The 24,966-nt window shown below is 40.1% G+C and overlaps 1 protein-coding gene across 5 annotated transcripts in view; it reads left to right on the top strand.

The window, feature by feature from the left end:
- The first annotated feature begins 497 nt into the window (after window positions 1-497).
- The window catches only part of LOC117518747 (arf-GAP with coiled-coil, ANK repeat and PH domain-containing protein 2-like), a 121,134-nt gene continuing 96,665 nt past the window's right edge, over window positions 498-24,966 (top strand). For 3 of the 5 annotated variants that reach the window (XM_034179966.1, XM_034179964.1, XM_034179967.1), the window contains exon 1: window positions 499-792. In XM_034179966.1, coding sequence (XP_034035857.1) covers window positions 740-792 — 53 coding nt within the window. In that variant the 5' untranslated portion in view covers window positions 499-739. Of the gene's footprint in view, window positions 793-24,966 lie in introns of all 5 variants that reach the window. The other 2 variants (XM_034179965.1, XM_034179963.1) reach the window with 1 other exon arrangement.

Raw genomic sequence — 24,966 nt, 5'->3', positions numbered from 1 at the left:
TTAGGTGAACAGTTTATTTTGGGGTGGGGATAGTTGGTAGAAGCTTTGAGCGGAATTTCTCCTGGCATTTTGGCATGCATTGATCATCAATTGCAGCGGCTGTTTACATTTTTATTGAAATGTCATGTGGTTAAGCAAAGCTTGTAATAGCTAAAAAAAAAAATGCTATAACATAGGTATAGCTTAGTGTATTAGTTCATGTCTGTGTTTATAGTTTTACTCTGTACTCTTTACTGTGCGCCATTAAAAATCTTGCCTAGGGCACCAAATTGGTTAGCACACCGGCAAGGAATAATGGGTTTCTTTTCGAATTCACAAATGTGTTTTATACTTCTTGATTAACAATGACCTGTGTGTAGTGTGTACTACATAGTTCTTACATGTTGACAGTGCTGCTGCGAACAAACGTTTCCTGTTAAGTGGTTCATCTGTTCATTACAGACGATCTTGGGCTGGTCGTGGAGTTGGAGTATCTACGTCGACGAAAAGCTCCTGCTGGCTGCTGCGATGATTCAGTCACCGCAGTCCGCTGTCTCTTTTCAAGGCTAACCCTTGTGGCTGCTGTAGTTTCGTTGCTTTTGGGGCTGTCGGGTTGTTTACGGTGGCAGCCACACGGGCTAGCTGGCTAGCAGTGTGACAGAGCAGAACCAGCACACTTAACATTAGCAAACAAGCTAATTAGCCTGGATTACTGCGGTTAATCGAAGAGACTCCGCGCGTCTCTCACCGCTGTTATAAAATGAAGATAACTGTGGATTTCGAGGAGTGTTTAAAGGACTCCCCGCGGTTCAGGTGAGTAACATCGACGCTACTTTGTCACCCGAGTGCTTAAAAGACATAAAAAGAAAGCATTCATTTAGGGTTAGCTACTTGCTACGCTAATGAGCAGTAAGTAGCAGTTTGTTCTATTTCTGTCTCTGGGGCCAGACTAGCGGGATTTGATCTAACGTAGGACACCAACCTCACACTGATCCGTGTGCTGCCTCATATGGCAGGACAACTGCAACAGTGCCTATAAAGGTTATGCAAAGATCGAAACAAACATAACAGCACAGATTGTGCTTTTGTTTATTCGGACAATAATGAATCATATAAACAAAACTTGTACATATGATATTAAAACCCAGGATAACATGACAACGACAAAAGTCCGCTTATTTCCAATATGATCCTTCGTAAAACATTAGCATTACTTTAAGTATCACATAAAATTGTTAATATTTTCATCCTGGGAGTCTAAGTTGTTATAAAATTTACTTGCTTTGTTGGATGAAAGGTCCAAAATCCAATGATTATTACAGGTTTTAACAATTCAAACCCAGTTTATGTTTATTCTAAATATATTTGAAGCCAGTGTAGGTTAGAGGTACTGATAAAAATTGTAAAAAAAAAAAAGCAAATATCTTGCTTAAATTTTTTGCACTGGCTACAAGTTGGGGCAAATCGAATGCCTCTGATTGGCTGCTCGTCACCATGTGATGACCCCTGTCCTGTCTGTTTAGTTACCTCTAAAGGCACCTTGACACTTTGACAAATTTGATCCCTGCACTGGCATGGGTTAACGCATCGTGAGCTGTTGTGTAAACTGCATGGCTGCATGTAGCATTAGTTTTGTGCCACTTGCGTGAACTTAGCCGTGAACATTGCTCAGCCTATTAGAAAACACTGCATGTTAATGCACACAGGCCATCTGAACGATTATGATGAGATGTTACAGCTATAATAAACATAACTTTACAGGTACATGATTTAATTCATAAAAGGAATGAAATTGCAACTGTTTTACCAATTCATTACAATATGTACATTATAAATAATTGCCTTTGAGGCAAGATTCCAAATGTGTTCTCCACCACACGATGAGCACGAGACAACCTGCAGCTGTAGATAATTTCTCTGTGATTCTGGGAGTGATGAGAAAATGGTTTCATCAGCCAAATTCTGTGAGCAAATTTGGCATCAGTTATGAAATGATTATTTTATATAGCGTGGTGTCAAGTGGGACAAAGTGGGAAGCATTGGCATGACAAATTGCACGGCAGTGCCGGTGTCACAGACCGAATGGTCCCCCCTAAAAATTGGTTGGCCCTGCCTCCACTGCGCATGTGTCATGTTGGACCACAGCTGCTCATCTGAGACGGAGTTTCTTCACCCAAAGCGATCAAAGGGAATAATGGGATTATTAACCATCAGATGACAAAGTAAAACCTCTTAAATCATTCTGAAGTCAGTTTTAAGCAGAAATGAGGTGATAATCAGTGACGCTTTGAAATGACAGAGGCGCAGTGAATGCAGCAGGAGCAAACTGCTGAAATACTGGCGACACTCCAAAATGACGTATGCACAGTGAAGGCACGGCGGTCCGATTTTTAGGGGGGACTCTTTGGTCTGTGACATTGGGATCAAATTTGTGCAACTGTCACGGTACCTTAACACTTACCTGCACCCGAACCATAACACTGACCCTGATCCATGGGACTTGACATTCTTCCCCCATGTATACATTAAAAACATTTGTTGTAGCTCTGTACTTCTTGTACTGTAACTGTGGAACTCTATTCATGGGCTGAAATGATTAGTCGAGTAACTCGAATAATTTGATTCCAAAAAATGTTTGAGGCAAATTCTGTGCCTAAAAGCTTCATTTAGCTTTGTAGTACATATGCCAGGCCTGTGTGTGGCACTGTAACATCCCCATAAAAAAACAGTAGATAAGGGCATGCCCGTAAGACAACCCTACTCAAATTAGCACCTAAAGTACCGCTTTCCAACGTGATACACAGCGTAAAATTAAGCCTTTTAGGAGAAAGAGGGTCCACGCTGATCGTCTGAAATAGACTTACTGCGCATTTAAAGTGAAGCAGTGTGTCTATTTTAAAAAAAAACGCATGGTTCGTTCGACGTGAGGAGTGACTGTTGACTGGGCGGCCGGCTGTTGTCTCTTTCTCTCTGTCCGGTGTGAGAGGCTGGTCAAGTCACAGCTCCGTCCCTGGCTACACTGACAAACAGTTTCTGAAAGATCCTCTCAGCAAAAGTCCACTCTTTCTTCTGTGTTTTGCTGACTCGAACTGTTTCACTTTTTAATTTTTGCTTTTTGGGCAACACACAATGCTTCACAAACACAGTAACTTAAATAAAATAATAATAATTGCAGAGAAAGAGTGGTTAAAAAAAATCACGCAGGGACCCAGTCCACCAACCTTAAAGAAAAAAAAAAAATGGTTAAATTTTACAAGTTGGGGAAAAAACAAAGCTGAAACCACATCCCATTGCCATATCAGCAAAATGTCAAGATTTTGGCGCAGCTATTTGTGTCCAGATAAAGCTTTCTGCATGGGAGCCCTCAGGTTGTGCAGATTTTTACTTTGATATTTGTCTCTTTTTTGATCCAGCACGCCTTTTTTACACATCTTGGATGTGCATGGCTCTTCTGATTTACTAAGATTTTGGTGCAGAGACATTGTGCCATTCCTTAGGGAGAGCCCTGGACTATTGATGCTTAAAAGCACAAAAGTACTTTTTATCCAATTACTCGATTAATCGCCAGAATAATCAATAGAATACTCGATTACTAAAATAATCGATAGCTGCAGCCTTAGTAGCCACTTTAAAATGTTCTTCAAAGTTTAGTTAATTTTGAAATCGAGCTGTTGTAAAGTATTATTTTATTTCTGTGGTATATTATAAAGTTGCAGCAAGTAAATTAAATCTAGCAAATATAAGCATATATATTGAAGGTCATTCTGCATTTGATGGAAACTGGGAACTTGGATTTTCTGAAGTACAACTAGGAAGAATAGCTACATCTAATAAAGCTATGCACAAACATTGGTCTCCCGAGTGAGTGATTTTACCAAGTAAAAATATTGCAGCTCTAACAAACATTATTATTGGCAGTTGACCCAGCAAACTTGGAATCTATTTCAGAAAGTAGTTTCAGCAAACCCTGAGTGTAAACCTGAACTCTGGGTTGACTGTGAGCTGGCAAGTTCAGTCTCAGGTGATCCAAGGTGGTTTAGCCAACTGTAAGTCCAGTTAACCCTGAGTAAAGTCCCCACATAAAGATAAAAGTTCCACAGATAATGTGACTGACTGTGGCAACAGAAGAAAAAGTCTCTATCCTATTTTGTGTCATTGGAGTTAGAAATATTAATGAATAGTTATGCAGAATAAGTTCACTGTAGTGGACAATTGACAGTGGGAACTGTCATGGCAGAAAACTACTGACGGTCAATGTATAAGTATTTGTGGAAAAAACAGATTGATTTCAAGTGGTTCAGTTAGTCTTTTTTTTTGTTTGTTTAACACACACACTCAAGTGTGTCTCAAATAATATTGTGAAAGTTTAATTTCAGAAAGTGAACATAAATATTCTTTACTTGTTTGTATAAACTAAAATGTTTCAAGATTTTGTGTCTTTAATCTTGATAATTACATCCTACAGCTACAAAAATAGAAATCTCAAAATATTTGTATATTTCATCATGTTAATAATAGAAAAAGGATTTACAGAAATGTTGAACTTCTTAAAAGTGTGTTCATTTATGCACTTAATACTTGGTTGGTGCTCCTTTTGCATGAATTTCTGCATCAGTAGGGCGTGGCATGGAGGTAAACGGCCTATGGCACTGCTGAGATGTTGTAGAAGTTCAGGTTGCTTTGATAGTGGCTTTCAGCTCATCTATATTGTTGGATCTGGTGTCTCAGCTTGACAATACCCCACAGATTGTTTATGGGCTTCAGATCAGGCAAGTTGGTTGGCCTCTGGGCATGTGCCAAGTTATGCTGGAAAAGGAAATCAGCATCTCCATAAAGCTTATCAGGAGAAGGAAGTATGAAGTTCTCTAAAATCTCCCGACACCTTTATTTAAGAGTGCTGAAAACCACCAGACTGCACCAATATGCATGTTGGATTTTACAACATTTCGAAACTTTTCTGAAAGTTGAGACAGAATGAAGAAACCATTTCAGTAACTACATGTACGAGGTCTATTAGATAATAAACCGACCCTTTTATTTTTTTTTTTAACTATATGGATTTGAATGACGTGCGATTACACCAATTATGCTTGAACCCTCGTGCGCATGCGTGAGTTTTTTCACGCGTGTCGGTGACGTCATTTCTCTGTGGGCAGGCCTTGAGTGAGATGTGGTCCCGCCCTCTCGGCTGAATTCCTTTGTTTCACACGCTGCTCGAGACGGCGCGCGTTGCTTTATCAAAATTTTTTCTGGACCTGTGAGGAATATCCGAGTGGACACTATTCGAGAAATTAAGCTGGTTTTCGGTGAAAAGTTTAATGGCTGATGAGAGATTATGGGGTGTTTCTGTCGGTGTAAGGACTTCCCACGGAGCGGGACGTCGTGCAGCGCTTCCAGGCGCCGTCGTCAGCCTGTTTTGACCTGAAAACATCCTAATTTAAGGCTTAATTCACCCAGGATGTCGTGAGAGAACAGAGAAGATTCAGAAGAGGCCGGCATGAGGACTTTATGCGGACATTCCACTGTTTAAGGACATTTTTTAATGAAAGACGTGCGCGCAAATTTGCCGAGTCGTTTCTGTGATGACTCGGCAAATCTGTGTGCGCCGCGACAGGAAAAACACCTCCGTGTTGAAAACCATTTGTAAAATTCAGGCGGCTTTTGATGGCTTTCAACAAGTGAGTAACTGAGAAATTGTTTAACAGCTTGGGCATGTTCCAACTTGCCCGTTAAGGTTTCCAACGGAGGTGTTTTTCCTGTCGTAACCCCCCGCGGTCATGTCCGGCCCGACATGCGACTCTGCCCGCACGTTCTTTCATTACAAAATGTCCGTTAACAATGGAATGTCCGAATAAACTCCTCATGCCGACTTCTTCTGAAAGTTCTCTGTTCTCTGACAACTTACTGGGTCAACAGAGCCTGAAATGTGGAAGTTTTCAACTTGAAACGGCGAGACGCTGCCACCTCGAAGTGCAGATTGCCGTCAGGCGCCGTGGGCCATCCTTACGGCGACACTACCAGACCAAAATCTCTCATCAGCCGTTAAAATTTTTACCGAAAACCAGCTGAATTTATCGAATGGTGTCCACTCAGTTGTGCCTTACAGTTTTGAAAAAATTTTGATCAAACAAAGCAGCAGTCTCTGAGCCATTCCTAAACAATGAAAAAATCGACGAGAGGGTGGGCGACTCCTCACTCAAAGACGGCCCACAGGCGAATGACATAACTGACAGGCGTGAAAAAACTCTCGCATGCCCACGAGGGTTCAAGCATGTCTGATGTAATCACACGTGATTCAAATCCATATGGTTTTTGAAAAAAAAATAAGTTCGGATACTTTTCTAATAGACCTCGTACATGTAGCTTTGGCACATGTCTGACAAGTTTTCCATGAATGAAAACTCAGTGTTCGTTTATTGAAAATCAAACTGACAAAGCAGAAAGTTTGAAAGTCCTAGATGAGAGCTCATGCAATAAGTGATTTATAATTATCCATTTTTAGTCACATTCGTATCATGATAGGTATTGATAAGATTTTATCAATATCAATGCTATTATCGATTCTGCTTATTGATCTGATTTCTTATCAGTTCCCTTATCAATATCTCCTGTGAATGTTCTGTGTACTAAAAGTAGGCTTTACAGGGTTTGTATGTCAACAACATTTTATTGAGTCTTAAAGTAAATAAATTTGAAATTGGTCACTGGATCCTTGATCTCTGGACATAAACTCTACATGGTGGATCCTTGTTCTCTGGACATAAATAGAAATAAAATCTGTAGTTTTTGTCAAAAGCATTTCCTTTCAGATATTAATGAAACAAATTTAACTTCATAGCCCTGAGCTGAGCTCTTGCAGCCGATTGTGCTGCACATCAACATCAGTGTAATTCATAAAGAACGGAGGACGTCTTATTTTGGGAGAAAAAGGTTTTGGGTCTGTTGTAGTTTGTTTGTCTGTATTACAACGTTTGGAAAGATGTGTCATTTGATTTAAAATGGCGATTCACTTTCAAGTTATTAATTCTGGCCGGACTCTAACTTGATTTGGTAGAGAGCGGCGCAGCGTTTGGAGCTGTGTAGGGTTGCATATCGAGAACTGATTCTTTTCGAGTATTGTTAAGAATTGATTTGGTCCACCGACATCAAAAGCCTTTTTGCTTAACGATTCCCTTATCGGTCCTTCAGAGCGGCCGTTGTTTTTGAGTGTGTTTGTCGGGAAAATGATCATTTTTCTAAATTGATTACAGACCCTGCAGCGGCTCTGTAATCAACCGCTTCTGTAGCACGACTCCACTTTGAAGCGTGAACCAATGAGGCAGTGCTTCGATCTGCTGGCTAATCTGCTGGCTAATTGGTTCTTTGATTGTCTGCTCTTCAGAAGCGACAAGTCCACTTCTTAACCCCTCTCGAAGGCAGTAAAATATGTCAGTCGTGAGTCACTTTTGTGTGGATTAAAGTCACTAACTGGGACTCTTGTTACAGTCAAGAAACGAGAATCGTCCTCCGTTCTGTTGGCACAGCTCCAAACACTGTGTGGCTCTCTGCCGAGACAGTCTGATCGGAATTAATAACTTTAAAATGAATTGCTGCTTTAAATAAAATGACACCTCTTTTCAAATGCTGTAATACAGACAATAAACTACAATTGACTAAAACGTTTTTTTTTTCCTTCCAAAATGAGACGTCCTGCATTTGTTATGAATTACATCCCTACCCCACTACAAACCATAAATGTGACGTTATTGAGTTTTTATCATAGCATTTCCTTTCGCCATTGTAGGTGGGGGGGAGATTTCCAGGGTGAGGGGTAAGCTATCCGGGGGGAAGATATACTGTTACACCGGTTTCACAGCTGGCTGCATATCAAGATCAGTGTAATTCACAAAGAATGGAGCATGTTTCATTTTGGTTAACAAATGGTTTTGGTCGGTTGTAGTTTGTTGTCTGTATGTTTGGAAAGCGGTGTCATTTGATTTAAGAGCCAATATTTTTAAAGTTCAGGCAGGTTTACATTAGTGTGTGATTCAAGCCGACTCAGATTTGAACGAAACTTGGCTCAGAAATGGAACCTACCAAGAAACAAACTTTCCCAAAATTTCTCAAGCAAAACCCAAATGGTGACCTTGCCAGGGGTCATCAAATTTCAAGGCAAAAATATGCAAAAACTTATATTTCATTACATTCTCATCTTTAAAGTGGTGTAGCATTCAGCACCATCAAGTGCCCTAGCTAGTTTAATTATCAAATGACATAGGGAGGCAAACTCTTTCATCTTATATACATATTTGATTGGGGGATCCATGGCGCTGAATATAGAGGGCGCTCAAAATCTGTTCATTTTGTAAAATTGGCTGTATTTAAAAGTCCATAACCCTCTGGGCCATCAAGACCCCAACCAGATTTCAATGTTATCAGCAAATATTTGTCCTACTCTATCAAATGCAACTGAAAAAACATTGGGGTCTTGATGACGCTGGCCAACAGGGGTTGCCAAAGTACTCACCTTGCCCAATTTTGAGGAAGATTAGTCCCACCTGGTGGGAAATGAAATTTGCAGGAGCGGATAAACCAACATCGTTACTTTATATAACAGTTGACAGAATTTTGGTAGAGTCAGTATTTTTGTTTTTCGAGCTGGTTGCCAGGTATGCGCTTTATAAGCCAGCCAGTTGCCAGGTCTGCACTTTATTAACCAGCCTGATAGGAGGCATTCTGGACTAAGCTATTTCATCCCATTTTCACACTTTTACTGGATTGTGGGGGATCATAATAGAACGGTGTCTTGTGGAATAGGCGTGTTAGATGGCTCATCATTCAGCAGACAACACAGTACAGAGGAGGCATGTACCAGAATTGGAACGACTATTTTTCTGGTAAAATCGCTCCTTTCCTGAACAGTACATGCAGTGAAAGTGAGGGCCAAGATACAGTAATCATGTTCATGAATGTACTCTGCATGCATATGGAGATTTTGGACACACGGTGGCTTTTAATATGACTTCCACTTGTGCTACTCCAGGATCATCTTTATGGAAATGCCCTTGCCTGAACATTTAACAGTACAAGTGGGAATTTTTTACAACCGTTCCCATTAAAATACCTTTCACAGAAAGTGACACATTAATTATAGTGTGATGCCCCATACAGGTGAACTCTGTTAACTTGCCATTTTTGATAAGACTTGTGAAGACACCATTACAGTAATCTAGCCTCATGAAAATTAAAGCATGAACAAGTTTTTCCATGTCTTGTTTAGATAGAAAACTCTTAATTCGAGCTATGTTTTTCAGGAGGTAATAGGCATTTAAGTGGTTGTTAAAAATCAGGTCTGAGTCAAAAATTGCACCCAAATTTCTGGCTAGATTTGTAGCTTTCAACGACATGGAGTCAAGGTGAGCGCTAATCTTTAACCTTTCATTTTTGGGACCAAAAACAATCACTTCTGCCTTGTCTGGATTGAGCTGGAGAAAATTCTGGTACATTCACTCATTAATTTGATGAATACACTTACTTAATGAAAGTAAAGGACTGTAGTCATGTGATGACACTGAAATGTAAAGTTGCGTGTTCTCTGCATAAGTATGGTAAGAGATGTTATTCCATAACATCCATTTGAGCAAGGGGCAGCATGTAGATATTAAATTAAAGTGGTCCAAGAATGGATCCCTGCAGAACTTCACATGTGATCTTTATTCTCTCAGATTCATAATTACCAATTGAGACAAAATCCCTATCTCGTTAGTAAGATTTGAACCAATTTAACACAGTGTCAGTAAGTCCCACCCGCTGTTCTAGTCTGTCAAGCAATCTATTATGATCAACTGTGTCAAATGTAGCACTGAGAACTAGCAAAACCAGAATAATAGTTTTGGAGACATCATTATTCGAATGTATGTCATTTAAGACTTTAATAAGTGCAGTCTCAGTGCTGTGGTGTGGTCCAAATCCACACACACACCTATATATAATATGCTCCGTGCATCCAGAAAGTATTCACAGCGCTTCAGATTTTCCACATTCTGTTATGTTACGGCCTTATTCCAAAATGGATTAAATTAATTAGAGCCAGACCGATATGGGTTTTTTATTAGGCCGATGCCGATAACAATATTTGGATGAAAAAATGCCGATAATCGATAAATCGGCTGATTTGCCGATAGCCGATAAATCAGCCGATATTATTATTATTTTTTTAATGAATAAAATGTACTCATATTTATTAACTTTATAACAGAAGAATTTTCAAGTTCAAAAAATGCAAAAATGCAATTGGAGCAGTTGGGGGCTATTCAAACGGGCCAACTACTAAGATATCACTCCTGAAAATGATCTTTGCCATATCACATGAGGTAAATCTGCCCTACGATTGGATTTTGGAAAACCATGTGATGGAGAACGAATTCCGATTGGACAATCACATTGCGCACATCATCACACATCTTCTATGAGGAGTACCAAGATGGCTGATGGTGGATCGAAAGTCCACGGAGTTAACTTTTCAGAAAAAAAAACCCAGTATGTTTCTATCTCATATCATTAAAAAGTTATTTACAATACAATTTAGTAAAGCTTGGTCCCAGGCGTCGTATACGACGCCATCAGCCCCAGAGGGTTAATGGCGAATGGCAGTAATTCCCAGAACTCTTCCGGATGACCAGTGAATCTGAATGTTTCAACCTCTTAGCAGTAAACAAAAGTTTTTCATGCTAGAAATAAGGTCTACACAACGTGGGCTTAATAGAAAGCGTGACCGATGCACATTTGACACATTACTACATAAACTGAGTTAATAAAACTGAGTTGAACTGAAACTGGAGAAGTGTGGGGTGAATGTAATCGCAAAGTTATTACAAACAACATCCTTATAAACTTACTTGTATGCTTTTGTCAGCTGATCAGTGCAGTGTGACGGCGAACTACGGGGGCCGGTAATGAACACATTTAAGCAGGGGTGTAAGCAGCTTTCTGTTGAATGGATTTAGAGCTCCATCACCTGGACAAATGGTGCAAGGACATTTAACATTGCTGACACAAACATTATTTCAGTATCTGTTCTGTTTATGAGAAATTATCGGCGTTCTATCAGCAAAATTTCAGCCGATAGTGAGTACTTCGAAAAGGGCTTATATCGGCCGATAATATCGGCCAGCCAATATATCGGTCGGGCTCTAAAATAAATTTTTTTTCCCTCAAAATTCTACACACAATATGCCATAATGATTTTTTTAATTTTTTTATTTATTTTTTTTTTTAGATTTTTGCAAATTTATTAAAAATAAAAAACTAATCATGTACGTAAGTATCCACAGCATTTGCCATGAAGCTCAAAATTAAGCTCAGGTGCATCCTGTTGCCACTGATCATCCTTGAGATGTTTCTACAGCTTAATTGGAGTCCACCTGGGGTAAATCCAGTTGATTGGACATGATTTGGAACAACACACACCTGTCTAAATATATACAGGTGATAGTGCATGTCAGAGCACAAACCAAGCAGGAACGCAAAGCAATTGTCTGTAGACCTCTGAGACAGGATTGTCTTGGGGCACAAATCTGGGGAAGGGTACAGAAACATTTCTGCTGCTTTGAAGGTCCCAATGAGCACAGTGGCCTCCATCATCCATAAATGGAAGAATTTCAGATACACCAGGAGGACTCTTCCTACAGCTGGCTACCCGTCTAAACTGAGCGATCATTGGGAGAAGGACCTTAGTCAGGGAAGTGACCAAGAACCTGATGGTCAATCTATCACAACTCCAGCATTCCTCTGTGGAAAGAGGAGAACCTTCCAGAAGGATAACCATCTCTGCAGCAATCCACTATCAGGCCTGTATGGTACAGTGTTCAGACAGAAGCCACTCCTTAGTAAAAGGCACATGGCAGCCCACCTGGAGTTTGCCAAAAGGTACCTGAAGGACTCTCAGACCATGATAAATAAAATTCTCCAGAGGGTCTGATGAGACAAAGTAGGGCTGCAGCTATCGATTATTTTTGTAATCGAGTATTCTATCGATTATTCTGGCGATTAATCGAGTAATCGGATAAAAAGTACTTTTGCATTTTTAAACAACATCAATAGTCCAGGGCTCCCTCTAAGCAATGGCACAATGTCCCTGTGCCAAAGTCTTGACATTTTGCTGAAATGGCCATGGGATGTGGCTTTCTGTTCTTTTTTTTTTTCCCAACTTGCAAAATGTAACCATTTTGAGTTGTTTTTTTTTTTAAGGTTGGTGGACTGGATCCCTACGTGATTTTAGTTTTTTTTTTAATCCCTGTTTCTCTGCGATTAAGTAGATGCATTTCAGCAGGAGGTTGAGCATGCAAGCCTCGCAGTTACTGTTTTTGTTTTTTTTTTCTTTTCTTTTTAAGTTACCGTGTTTGTGAAGCATTGTATGTTGCCCAGAAAAAGCGAAACACTTAGTGCGAATCTGAACAGCAGCCGGCTTCGACTGTGGGTACCCTACCTTCGGGTCAATAGTCACTCACCACGTCGAGCAGACCGTGTTTTTTAATAATAGACAAACACACTGCTTTACTTTAAATGCGCAGTAAGTCTATTTCAGATGATCAGTGTGAACCCTCTTTCTCTTAAAAGGCTTTATTTTACTCTGTGTCGCATTGGAAAGTGGTAGGGCTAAATTATTAGCTGTTACACGGCCTGAGTGCATGCTCTAGTCTTCTTCTGTTGTTTTTCTGGGGACATTACAGCACCACACACAGGCCTGGCATATGTACTACAACGTTTAAACGAAGCTTCGAGGCACAGAATTTGCCTCGATCATTTTTTGTAATCAAATTATTCGAGTAATCGTTTCAGCCCTAAGACAAAGATTGAACTCGTTGGCATGAATGCCAGGTGTCATCCCTATATTGAAGCATGGTGGTGACAGCATCATGGGAAAGATGAATGCAGCAATGTACCAAGACATCCTGGAAGAAAACCTGCTCCAGAGCGCTCCTGACATCAGACTTGGGTGATGATTCATCTTTCAGCAGGTCCATGACTCTAAACATGCAGCCAAGGTATCAAAGGAGTGGCTTCAGGACAACTCTGAATATCCTTGAGTGTCCCAGCTAGAGCCCAAACCTGAATCTTGATTGAACATCTCTGGAGAGATCTGAAAATGGCTGTGCACTGACGCTCCTCATCCAATCTGATGAAGCTTGAGATGTGCTGCAAAGAGGAATGGGCAAAACTGTCCAAAGATAGGTGCACCAAGCTTTGTGGCATCATATTCAAGAAGGCTTGAGGCTGTAGTTGACACCAAAGGTGGATCAACAAAGTATTGAGCAAAGGGTGTGAATACTTATGGATAAGTGATTTCTTAATTTTTTTTATTATTATTAATAAATTTGCTCCCCCCCCCCTCCCCCCCCAAAAAAACCTTCTTTCATGTTATATAAAAATGTATGAATACTCCAGGCATTATTATATCGTTTTCTGTCAATAAACCACTTTCCAGCACTCAAGTGACACAACAGCCACATTTCTATCCTAATGACCATTGCTCTTTAGCAGAATGATTTTTCACTTTCTTGATGTCAAGCACACTTTAGAGTCACTTTTTTTAAAAAGACTGATCAGAATATTTTGCACGACTCACTTTTCCACTTTTGGCCGCCATCATTTTCCCCAGATTTTTCCATTCCCCACTGGTTATGTTTTGACAGAGTACTGAGCAAAGGAGAAATGGAAGAGAGAGAATGAACAAAAACGTGGAATATACTCTCACTCACTCAACATCTGCTTCCATTTTAGTGTTTGCTTTCAACTTTCTGCCAGAGAATATGGAGCCCCAAAATATGGAGAGGGTTGTTTTCAAGTGGTAATTTGGCACATCCCACAGATTTTTAAATTTTTTTTTTAAACTGTCATCATTTTAATTTTTGAAGTTTTAGCTGATCTTAAACGGTGTGCTCAACCTTGCGGAGACATGCACTGGTGCAACAACTATGCATTTTTAAATTAAACTCTACAAGCATAGTTGTCCACTTAAGACTAAACATTAGACTATGTCTGAAGTACAACCCCAATTCCAGTGAAGTTGGGATGTTGTGTGAAATGTAAATAAAAACAGAATACTATGATTTGCAAATCCTCTTCAACCTATATTCAGTTGAATACACCACAAAGACAAGATATTTAATGTTCAAACTGATAGACTTTTTTGTTTTTGTGCAAATATTGGCTCATTTTGAAATGGATGCCTACAACACAATTCAAAACAGCTGGGACAGGGGCAACAAAAGACTAGGAAAGTTGATGAATGCACAAAGAACATCTGTTTGGAATATTTCACAGGTGAACAGGTTAATTGGAAACAGGTGAGTGTCATGATTGGGTATAAAAGGAGCATCATTTTGTGAACTTTGTGAAAAAAAAAAAATAGTCCAATAATTTAAGAACAATGTTTCTCAACGTTCAGTTGCAAGGAATTTAGGGATTCCATCATCTACAGTCCATAATATAATCAGACGATTCAGAGAATCTCGAGAACTTTCTGCATGTAAGCGGCAAGGCTGAAAACCAACATTGAATCTCCGTGACAGCACTGCATTAAAAACCGACATCATCATGTAAAGGATCTTACCGCGTGGGCTCAGGATCTACATCTACAAGTGCAAGTTAAAACTCTACCATGCAAGGCAAAAGTCATACATCAACAACATCCAAAAAACGCCGCCGCCTTCTCTGGGTCTGAGCTCATTTGAAACGGACAGACGCAAAGTGGAAAATTGTGCTGTGGTCTGATGAGTCCACATTTCAGATTGTTTTTGGAAATCATGGACGTTGTGTCCTCCGGACAAAAGTGTTGTGTGGGCCGCTGAAGAGGAGGTACTGCTGGCCCACCACCACCAGAGGGCGCCCTGCCTGGAGTGCGGGCTCCAGGCACCAGAGGGCGCTGCCGCATCATGGGAGTAGCCTGGGTGACAGCTGTCACCCATCACCAGACACAGCTGTTCCACTCAGCACAGAGGTATATCAGGAGGACGGCGTCTCCACCTCAGTGCCGAGATATCGCCTAAGACTAAGGTAGTATTCTCTGCATTTATATATCGCATAACCAGCTAAACCCGTTAAACCTTTTCAGGACTGGTGACTACAGATAGCTTCATTGTTTGGATAAGTACTCACCTTCCTGCTGTTCTTTGACAAGAGGTGGAGGCGGCTTCTCCCCTCTCCGTTACTGGGTGCGGTCATCCACGCCTGTGTGTTGTTGCTCTCTCCTGCCAGCAGTACCGGATCCGACGAGCGGAGGCAGTGGCCACCTGGGAATTCGGGACTTGGCGGTTCCAGTATTTCCAGGGTTCGGTGGCAGAGGAGATCTGGGTGGTTCCAGTTCGACTGAGACGGACGTCTCCTACCTTCGAGCCTGCCCACACGACACCAGCGGATTCGACCCCAAATTGTGTTTGTTATATTAATTGTGCTTGTTTCACAGAAGTAAATCTTGTTATTTACCTTCTCCATTGTCCGTTCATTGCGCCCCCTGTTGTGGGTCCGTGTTCCTACACTTTCACAACAAAAAGAGACAAAAGACGCATTATGAAGTGCAAAATACTACAACGGGGACCTCGGACTGTTGAACAGCTGAAGTCGTACATCGAGCAAGAATAGGAAAGAATTCCACCTATAGAGCTTAACAATTAGTGTCCTCAGTTCCCAAATGCTTACTGAGTGTTGTTAGGTGGAAAGGTGATGTAACAAAGTGGTAAACATACCACTGTCCCAGATTTTTTGAAATGTGTTGCAGGCATCCATTTAAAAATGAGCAAATACTTGCACAAAAACAATAAAGTTTATCAGTTTGAACATTAAATATCTTGTCTTTGTGTTGTATTCAATTGAATATAGGTTGAAGAGGATTTGCTAATCATTGTATTCTGTTTTTATTTACATTTACATCCCAACTTCATTGGAATTGGGGTGTATTTGTTTGTCATCTCTTGAAGTATATTGAAAAAACTCTATTGACTAATTCATTCCAGTTAGGCAAAAAAACAAACAAAAATGTGACAGTGGTCATTGTTGATTAGTTAAATTTTTATCTTGATCTAAATCAGTGAAAGATAATGTTAAAGTATTCTGGTATAGCTACACATAATGATTAACTGATTGAAAATGTAAAATGTGAAATAAATATTATAATCCCTTGTCAGATGAGCAGAAAGATTTTCTGAAACTAGCTAACATGATTTCTATCCCCTAATTAGTTTTGCTGGTTTTGAGATTGGCAGAGTGAACAATCGATACTTTTTTTTCAGTGCCCGATGTCAGTACAGATATTTAGGGAGCAGGACAACCATTGGCTATTATATAAAGCAGATATCGTTATCTTTAGGCAGATTGAATAATCCCAATCTGTGGTATGGATTGTGTGCTCCATCTTCCATCAACAGGACGATGTAACCTCTGTTCTATTGTACAGTATTTCTGTCTTACTGACAGTAAATTGTTTAGGTTAACGGGACAAAGCAGCCTTCCTCCACTTGTCGCACCACTCATGTCAAACAAGCTTTATTAGTCTTCTCTCACAGACAGACTGCAGCAAATGTAATTACTGTTATATAGTAAATATTTTCTGTCTGTTTGTCTGTCAGGTGGTTTGTATTTCACGTGATATGGATCATTCATCTTATTTGCCATTTTGTTCCATTTACCGTGCAATTTTGGTTCCATACGTTTTTCACCATTGCATGCCGCAACCACCTTGACACAGCGACGGTGATTAGTTTAAAAATGAACATGGCGGGGTATGTTTTGGTGAAAGATGACAATTTCAATGAGCTTGTTGATGGTGCTCATTTTTCTAACACAAAAAACAAACCCAGTAAGCCATCTGAAGGCATTTGTAGTATTCACTGGGATGTCTCTAGCTGAAGTAGAACTGCTGTCAGATGAAGAGCTTGACAAATTTCTGTCACACTTTTTGGCTGAACTGAGGAAAGCACATGGCAGTCTGTACATGAACCATTTTGGATTGGATTGCTTTTGAACTATCTGACTGTTTTTGCAAGTTAACTGAGAACAATATTGGATTGGATTGCTATTTAAAGTTCATGTTGGACTGTTTGGAACCTGTGCAGTCTGTACTGTAGTGACTGTGAGACCGGTGTATCTGGTTGCCCCTTTTGCTAAGTCATTGACAGCTGAGGATCCCATAGATCACTTGCAGTCTTTTCTAGTATGGAACCCACAGCCTGACAAGGAATGTTCACACATCAAATGCACCCAGATTACTTTCCCATGGGAGTCTGTCTGTAGGATTGTTAGAATGCTGGGCTAGTACCATTATAATTTAACTTAAATGACACTCCCTATCATTGGTATTAATAATGGCATTTCAGGAAGTGTGCTCATGCGTCAACAGTTTTTCAACTATTGTCCCCCGCCCTCTGGAAAGGGGACATCACAATGGGTTGTGTGCCTTTGTGTGCACATTGTTGCTGCGACAACTTATCAGTGCTTCCTGGTATCACTTTCAGATTGGATCCACATGCTATCTGGACTAGGGATGGGTGTTGATAAGATTTTATCGATATCAATACATTATTGATTCCGCTTATCGATCCGATTCCTTATCGATTCCCTTATCAATACCTCTTGTGAATTTTCTGTGTACTAAAAGTAGGCTTTACAGGTTTTCTATGTCAACAACATTTTATTGAGTCTTAAAGTAAGTAAATATGAAATTGGTCACTGCATCCTTAAACTCTGGACATAATAAACTCTACATGGTGGATCCTTTATCTCTGGACATAAATATAAATAACCAAAATATGTAGTTTCTGTCAAAAGCATTTCCTTTCAGACATTATTGGCATGAATGTCTTTCCATACATCTGAGCTGAGCTCTTACAGCTGTGCTGTGCTGTGCTGCATGTCAGGATGTAATTCATAAAGAATGCAAGACGTCTTTTGGGAGGAAAAAAATATTTTAGTCGATTGTAGTTTATTGTCTGTATTACAGCGTTTGGAAAGAGGTGTCATTTTATTTAAAGCAGCAATTCACTTTGAAGTTATTAATTCTGAGGGGACTGGGTGACACAGTGTTTGGAGCTGTGCCAACGGAACGGAGGATGAGTCTTGTTTCTTGACTGCAACAAGACAAGAGTCCCAGTTAGTGACTTTAGTCCACACAGAAGTGACTCACAATTGACATATTTTAATGGCTTTGAGAGGGGTGAAGAAGCGGACTTGCCGCTTCTGAAGAGCAGCGAATCAAAGAACGAATGAGCCAGCAGATCGAAGCATTGCTTAGTTGGTTCACGCTTCAAAGTGGAGTCGCGCTGCAGAAACGGTTGATTACAGAGCCGCTGCAGGGTCTGTAATCAACGTAGAGGAACGATCATTTTCCCGACAAACACACTCAAAAACAATGGCCGCTCTGAAGGACCGATAAGGGAATCGTTCAGCAAAAAGACTGTTGATGTCACTGGATCGAATCAATTCTTAACGATACCCAAAATGAACCGGTTCTCGATACCCCACCCTAATCTGGAACAAAATCTTGGGACAGCTTCTCACATGAGCACTCTGTGACCTTTGTGACCTCGTTAAAAGGTCACTTTAAAAACCTTTTTGCTGTGATAAACCATCAAAGCAGTGTGATTGCTCTGACTTCATTAAAAGTAGTTCACAGTGAAATCTTTGTCCCTGTCATGACTTGTGTGTATGCTTCATGGGTTTATGTATTCCTAACACTTTACACAGGTGGGAGATACAGAAGTACATGTTACTTGTTCTGAAGATGTCAAAATATGTACATATGGTCAGATAATCTTTAATGTTTCATACAGCTTGAATGTGTTAAATACACACAATGTACGTATTTTAGCTTGTCAGTCGTAATTACTGTTTTTAATCTTTAAACCTGTTCACAATGAACATGCTATAAACTGTAAATAACTGAAGTTGATACGCCCACTTCCTGCTGAGTTTAACTGTAAAACTGGCTTGCACATTCACTAATTACAGCAGAGAGGAGACAAACTCCCTCCGGCCTGTGTCAGGGTTTATCTTTATCCAGTGACCTCATCCTGTTGATTTGAGTTTCTCAATTCATGTGTTTGTATAGTAGATTTTTACCACAGTGAGGTATTCACCCCTTCACATCACTGTTCCCAGCTCTTTAACAATTACAGGATCAACGTCACAACACTCTTCTTCACTAGAGTCCCTTGATTGGGGAGAGTAACATCAACTCAGAACATGGCGTCATTTTGATTCCAACTGCGCTGAACTACTGCATGCATATCCACATACAGCAACACATCCAGGTACAGGTACAATCAAAATAAATATAAAAATAGTTCAACTATCAAATTTACATACATTTACAATTTATGATGATTTATACAATCATCACCCCTAATTCAAAGGTAAACTGTACATTTTCCTCTTTTTCAGACTGTTGTAAAGTTTCGGACTTTTCTGATCCATTTGTAATCTGCGTGTGTACTACAAAAACTATTAAAATATGATGGGAGATGAAGCAGCGAAAGCAGAAAAGTGTCAAATCACAGCCTCTTGTGCCCGATTTAACAGGTCCCACTTTCCTCAAATCAGCAAGTGTCACAGCGCTGAACTTTAATTTGTACCTCTGTTATTTTGCACATCCAGACTGCTCTGGGTTTTTACTGGAAATACATTGTGATCGGACAGGACATTTTATCCGAAGTGAGCGAAAAATCTGTTATACAAAATCCATTATATATAGTGTTTATTACATGGAAAACCATACAAAAACTGAGACTTTTTTTTTGTCCGGTGACTGTGAATATCCAATTTATACAATGATGGTTTAGATGAGTTTTACTGTACATGGGACTGAACAATAAATTTATCTTGCAAAGCTTTGACGATGATGTCGGCTTCCATCCCTCACGGCTGACTTTATTTTCTCAAATTTTTCTTCTGTTCAGATCTGAAAAGAATCTGTACATCTTGAAGCCCTTGTTGTGTCTATTTGTGCATCCAAATACACAACAACCCGCATTTTTAGCCAATAAAAAGATGGCACCACGAGTCATGTGACTGTCTTTTTTTCCAACGTCATGTCATTACGCTCTCAATCAAGGGACTCTATTCTTCACCCCCCCACCAAATTTCTTGACTTTCCATTCACGGCAACAGATTGAAAATGTTGAATTGATCCTGTAACTTAAATTAAAATTAAGGCTGGGCATACACTGTACGATATTTTCAATTGTTGTAATTGGCTCCAGCTCAAACTGTGCGACAAAACCGCAGGGGTTAAAAGTTCAGAGCACACGATTCATGTTCTCACACTGTACGGCCCGATGCTCTGATGCGATCTGACTGCTCACACTGGACGTTCAAAAACCACACATCGGAAGCTTTTTTTCTTTAAAAAAAAACTTATTTCATGCCTATCAGCGCGCACAGTGAGTGAAATCAGGTGGAGGATACTGAATGTATATGCGCGCGCGCACACACAGCAGACAGCAACATGATTCATGAGAGGACAGTAAAAAAGAAAACATAAACATTCATAACAGGTGTTGCTACTTACACTGTTGCATAAATAAACTATATTTCATACGGAGTCATACAGCTGTGCAAAGTGTAGCAAGTTACTCCCTCATCTGTTGTAAATCCTGTTGTTGTCTGCCGTGTGTGTGTGCGCGCGCATATACATTCAGTCTCCCCCACCTGATTCCACTCACTGTGCGCGCTGATAGGCATGAACTTTAATATGATATTAGGTTATTGCGAGGGAACGCAAAAAAAAAAAAAACCCACAAGACTTTACATGAGATCACTGTTTGCTCTCTCCGGTGTTTGCTCATGGACAGTGCGTGAGGTAATCAGCACGTAGACGCTTGTAGCGCAGCTTCATCAGCGCGGAACCGTCACGAGCCACGAAGGCCGACCAAAATATCAAACAGGTTTGATTTTCATGCGACCATACAATTCCCGATCGGGAGGTGGTCGTGAGATGTTAAACGCAGCTCGTTACTCCATGTAGACTGCACGATGCAGGACACACGATTAAGCTGAAACTCGGCGCGATCCAAAAAATTCTAGCACGTATGAAAAATCGGCTGAAAAAGGGCCAAAACTCGCACAGTCTTAAGACTAACATGTTTTACATAATATACATTACTGTCATCACCTACCATAGGAAAATATGTGATTCATGTTGTTGACTCAGTGGGGGTGAACACGAGTGGAGTGGCTTCAAGGTAAAGGCACCTTGACACTTGCACACATTTAACCCCCACACTCCTGCACAATTCGTTGTGCCAATGCGACCCGTTGTGTTCTGTTGGATCCTGCGCTTTACGTTGCGTTATATAAAATATTTATTTCGTAGCAGATGAATCATTTGCTCTCAGAGTTTGACTAATGAAACCACCTCTAATCACTTCTGGACTCACGGAGGAATTTTATATAGCTGCACCTTTTTTTTCCTCTCTCGCTCATGTGCTTCATGACGTGGAGAACACATTTGCTATTGTCTAAAAGGTAATTATTTGTAATATTTATGTTGTAATTGCTCATTCCTTCTTATGAGTAACTGTAAAATTATGTTCATGATAGATTTAACATCTTGTCATAATTGTTCAGATGACCTGCGCTGTGCTGAATCACACTCAGTGTTTTTAATTGTTTGCCCAATGTTCATGTGAAGTACACATAATTAATGCGTGCCAGAGATTTTGAACACATCAAAATTTTCTTTCAAATTTGTGCAAGTGTCAAGGCACCTTAACTAAAATAAGTGATTACTTTGGCTCTGTTGAAGAGACATTTTGTGGATGTGGTGGCCTCCATCATCTGTAAGTGGAAGATGTTTGGATACGCCAGGACTCTTCCTAGAGCTGGCAGCCCGTCTAAGCGATTGGGGGTGAAGGGCCTTAACTAGGGGGTGAAGAACCCAATGGCCACTCTGTCAGAGCTCCAGCAAATCCAAGGTGGATCTACATGTTGAATTGGCACAAGTTTTGCATCGGATGCCCTTCCAGATGCATCTCCACGTTACCTGGAGAAATGTGGCAGGGGTGGGATTTGATCCGGGAACCTTCTGCACTGAAACCAAGTGCATTAACCAATTGACCACGTGTGATAAATTAACGGTTTTAGAAGTCAATCACTGTTGTCGCGTCTGGGATCATGACATCAAAATCTGAATGTAGCAACAAGGGAAACAGCTGTGTAGGCAGACATTTTTTCACACAGGAAATCAATGAAGAATCAGACAAGTAGAAAAAATAATGGCATCAGTATTGATTTTAAAACTTAATTCTCATCTTTAGTAATGTATTAATTGTGGTGGAGAATGGTGGCTTGGTGTTTAGCACTTTTGCCTCACAGCAAGAAGGTCCTTGCGATCACATGGCTGCAAAATCTCCATCTGTAGACGGATGTCTGTCAATTTTTATTTTCTGGTTCCGTTTATTCCGTCATTTATAATCGCTAACTGAAAAATATTTTATTGCTTCATTTCGACACAAAACGGGAGAGAAGGACGGAATTTGCTTTAAAATGTATTCCATACGGAGGCCGCCATTACAGGAAGCCGTCGTGTGTGCGCAGTGGTGTTCTGGGCAGCGACTCTGTCACCGCGCTCATTGCTTTCTGAAGGTAAACATGAGCAAAACGTCCGTTTATGGATTTCCATCCATTTTTTTCCATGTTCCGTTTATATCGTCGTATAAAACCGCTAACTTAAAAAAAAAATATTTTATGGCTGTATTTCGACACGAAACGCGCTCCTATCAAACCAGGCGTCCCTATGAGAAAATCTAACTCACCCCTCTCTTCTACAGCGTTTAATGGCAGCCGGCATCCTTATTGTTGGACTGCTGCCACCTACTGTATCAGGCCATTAAAGCAACCCTAAATCCACTCATTGAGTCCCGTGTCTTTCAAGTATTTAAAAAGGCAACACTTCCCCCTCTCACTGGACTTGACTGCTAAAATACTTCCTACAGAAACTCCTTTCAGGCCTTACAATTGATTTCCTTCCGTTTTTACACTTTATAGCTTTATTTTGACATGAAATGCACTCCTCTCCAAACGTGTGTCCCGGTGATGAAATCTAACGTACCCCTCGCTTAATGGCATCGCACTGCTGCCACGTGCTGCATCAGTCCATTATAGCAGTACTAAATCCTCTCGATGAGTCCAGTGTCTTTCAAGTACTTAAAAAGTCAACACTTCCCCCTCTCAACCTTCTAGCTAAATTGTTTTCTACATTAGTACTTACAATTGATTTATTAAGTTTTTACTCTTTAATCGATTCAAAAATGACAAGATATATTTTGTAAAATAAAATATTTTGAAGTAAAATAAAATGTTAATATTGTAAGGGTGTTCATTGGTTATGCTTTTTATCATTTATATTAAAACTTGTGGCATTTGAAAGTGCTGGATTCTGGTGACAGTATTTCACAAGACTTTATTTAAAATTCAGTTGGTCTGGTGGTTCAATCAATCAATTTTTTTTTATTTCAAACTTAGTTGTCAATTCCAGTATCATGGCAGTTCAGAATATAAGCAAATCAAATGAACAAAGCTTCTTTGTACTCTCTGTACCTCTACACTCATATGAAAAAATAAACAAGATCAAAAAAGAAGCAAAACAAAAAATGACAACAAGAAAGTTCGAAAGGGAGTGGGAAGAAGTAAATATTTTTTAAATCCCACCCCCAGTGCACATATCTTCAGTGGTTGCTTAATTGACAGTAAATACAACTGCAGTTAATTTACAATACCTAAATATATTTACAATTTCCCCCAAAAAGTGATCTCCAAATTAAATAAAACATTAAAAAAGAAAACTCAGCAGTGCCACACAGATAACATGAATGCAGAATGCCACCATAGACTTCCATTTTTTTTAATCTAATAACAGCCATGGACTTGCTGCCAGTAGAACTGCAGGTTGAGGTGCTGAAGTATGTAGGTATCGTGGACCTACTCAGTGTGGAGAAGGCCTACGGCCACGTGCCATCCATCCGCACACCAAGTCTTTGGAGAGAGGTGAAGATGTACAGGGTTGACGACCAGTACTTGCCAGAAGTGTGGGAGTTTATGACCAAGGAAGTGGGATGCCACTTGAAGGAACTATAAGTGGTTCCTTAAGTTATCTTGCTCTGCTATGAAGCTTTTATCGTTGACTGAAGCTTTTAATTTTGTGCAACATGTTTCTGAGCCCACTCACCAAAAGGGTCACATTTTAGATTTAGTTTTTACACTTGGCCTAGACATTTTAAATATGTCTATAAAAGATGTCCACTTGAGCGACCATAGTCTTGTTTTGTTTGACCTGCATTTCAGCTCTGATCAGAAGCCCTTAGAAGCTAAGTCTCGGAGGCGTATCATCACTGCTGATACTGCAGAAAGATTTTTTTTCTATGTTTAATCCTTGTTTGTTCACTGATTTTCTTGATGTGGACAATTTTATCCAGTGTTTTAACCATCACTGTGATACTATTCTTGATCAGTTGGCTCCTGTTAAATACGTGTCTTTACAGAAAAATGAGTGCCCTTGGATAAATGAAGAGCTCTTAAGTCTTAAGAGACTGTGTCGAAGGACTGAACGCCTGTGGAAATCCTCTAAACTTGAGGTTCACAGGCTTCATCTCAGGGAGCTGGTTTTATCACATAACAAAATGGCTGAGAGTGCCCGTTCTGTCTACATACGTCAGCTGGTGTCTGTGAATAAGAAGAATCCCAGAGTGTTGTTTGATACAATCAACTCTCTTGTATGTCCTGCTGCTTCAGTTACTCTTGTGTTTTCTGAAGCTGACAGCAATGCTTTTTTGAGTTTTTTCACTGACAAAATCAAGTTGATTAAGGATAAAATTCCACCCTCCCTGTGTGGTACTTCTACTGTTATTGAGCCTTCTCCCAGCATTTGGTCTTCATTTAGGGCTGTGACACTTGCTGATATTTCGGCATTGGTGAGCAAGATGAAACCTTCCTCTTGCTCATTGGACATCCTTCCCTACA

The sequence above is a fragment of the Thalassophryne amazonica genome, chromosome 10, assembly GCF_902500255.1.
Source record: "Thalassophryne amazonica chromosome 10, fThaAma1.1, whole genome shotgun sequence".
NCBI lineage: Eukaryota > Metazoa > Chordata > Actinopteri > Batrachoidiformes > Batrachoididae > Thalassophryne > Thalassophryne amazonica.
The sequence above is the reverse complement of the archived record's forward strand: the minus strand, read 5'-3'. Positions and strand labels throughout refer to the sequence as shown.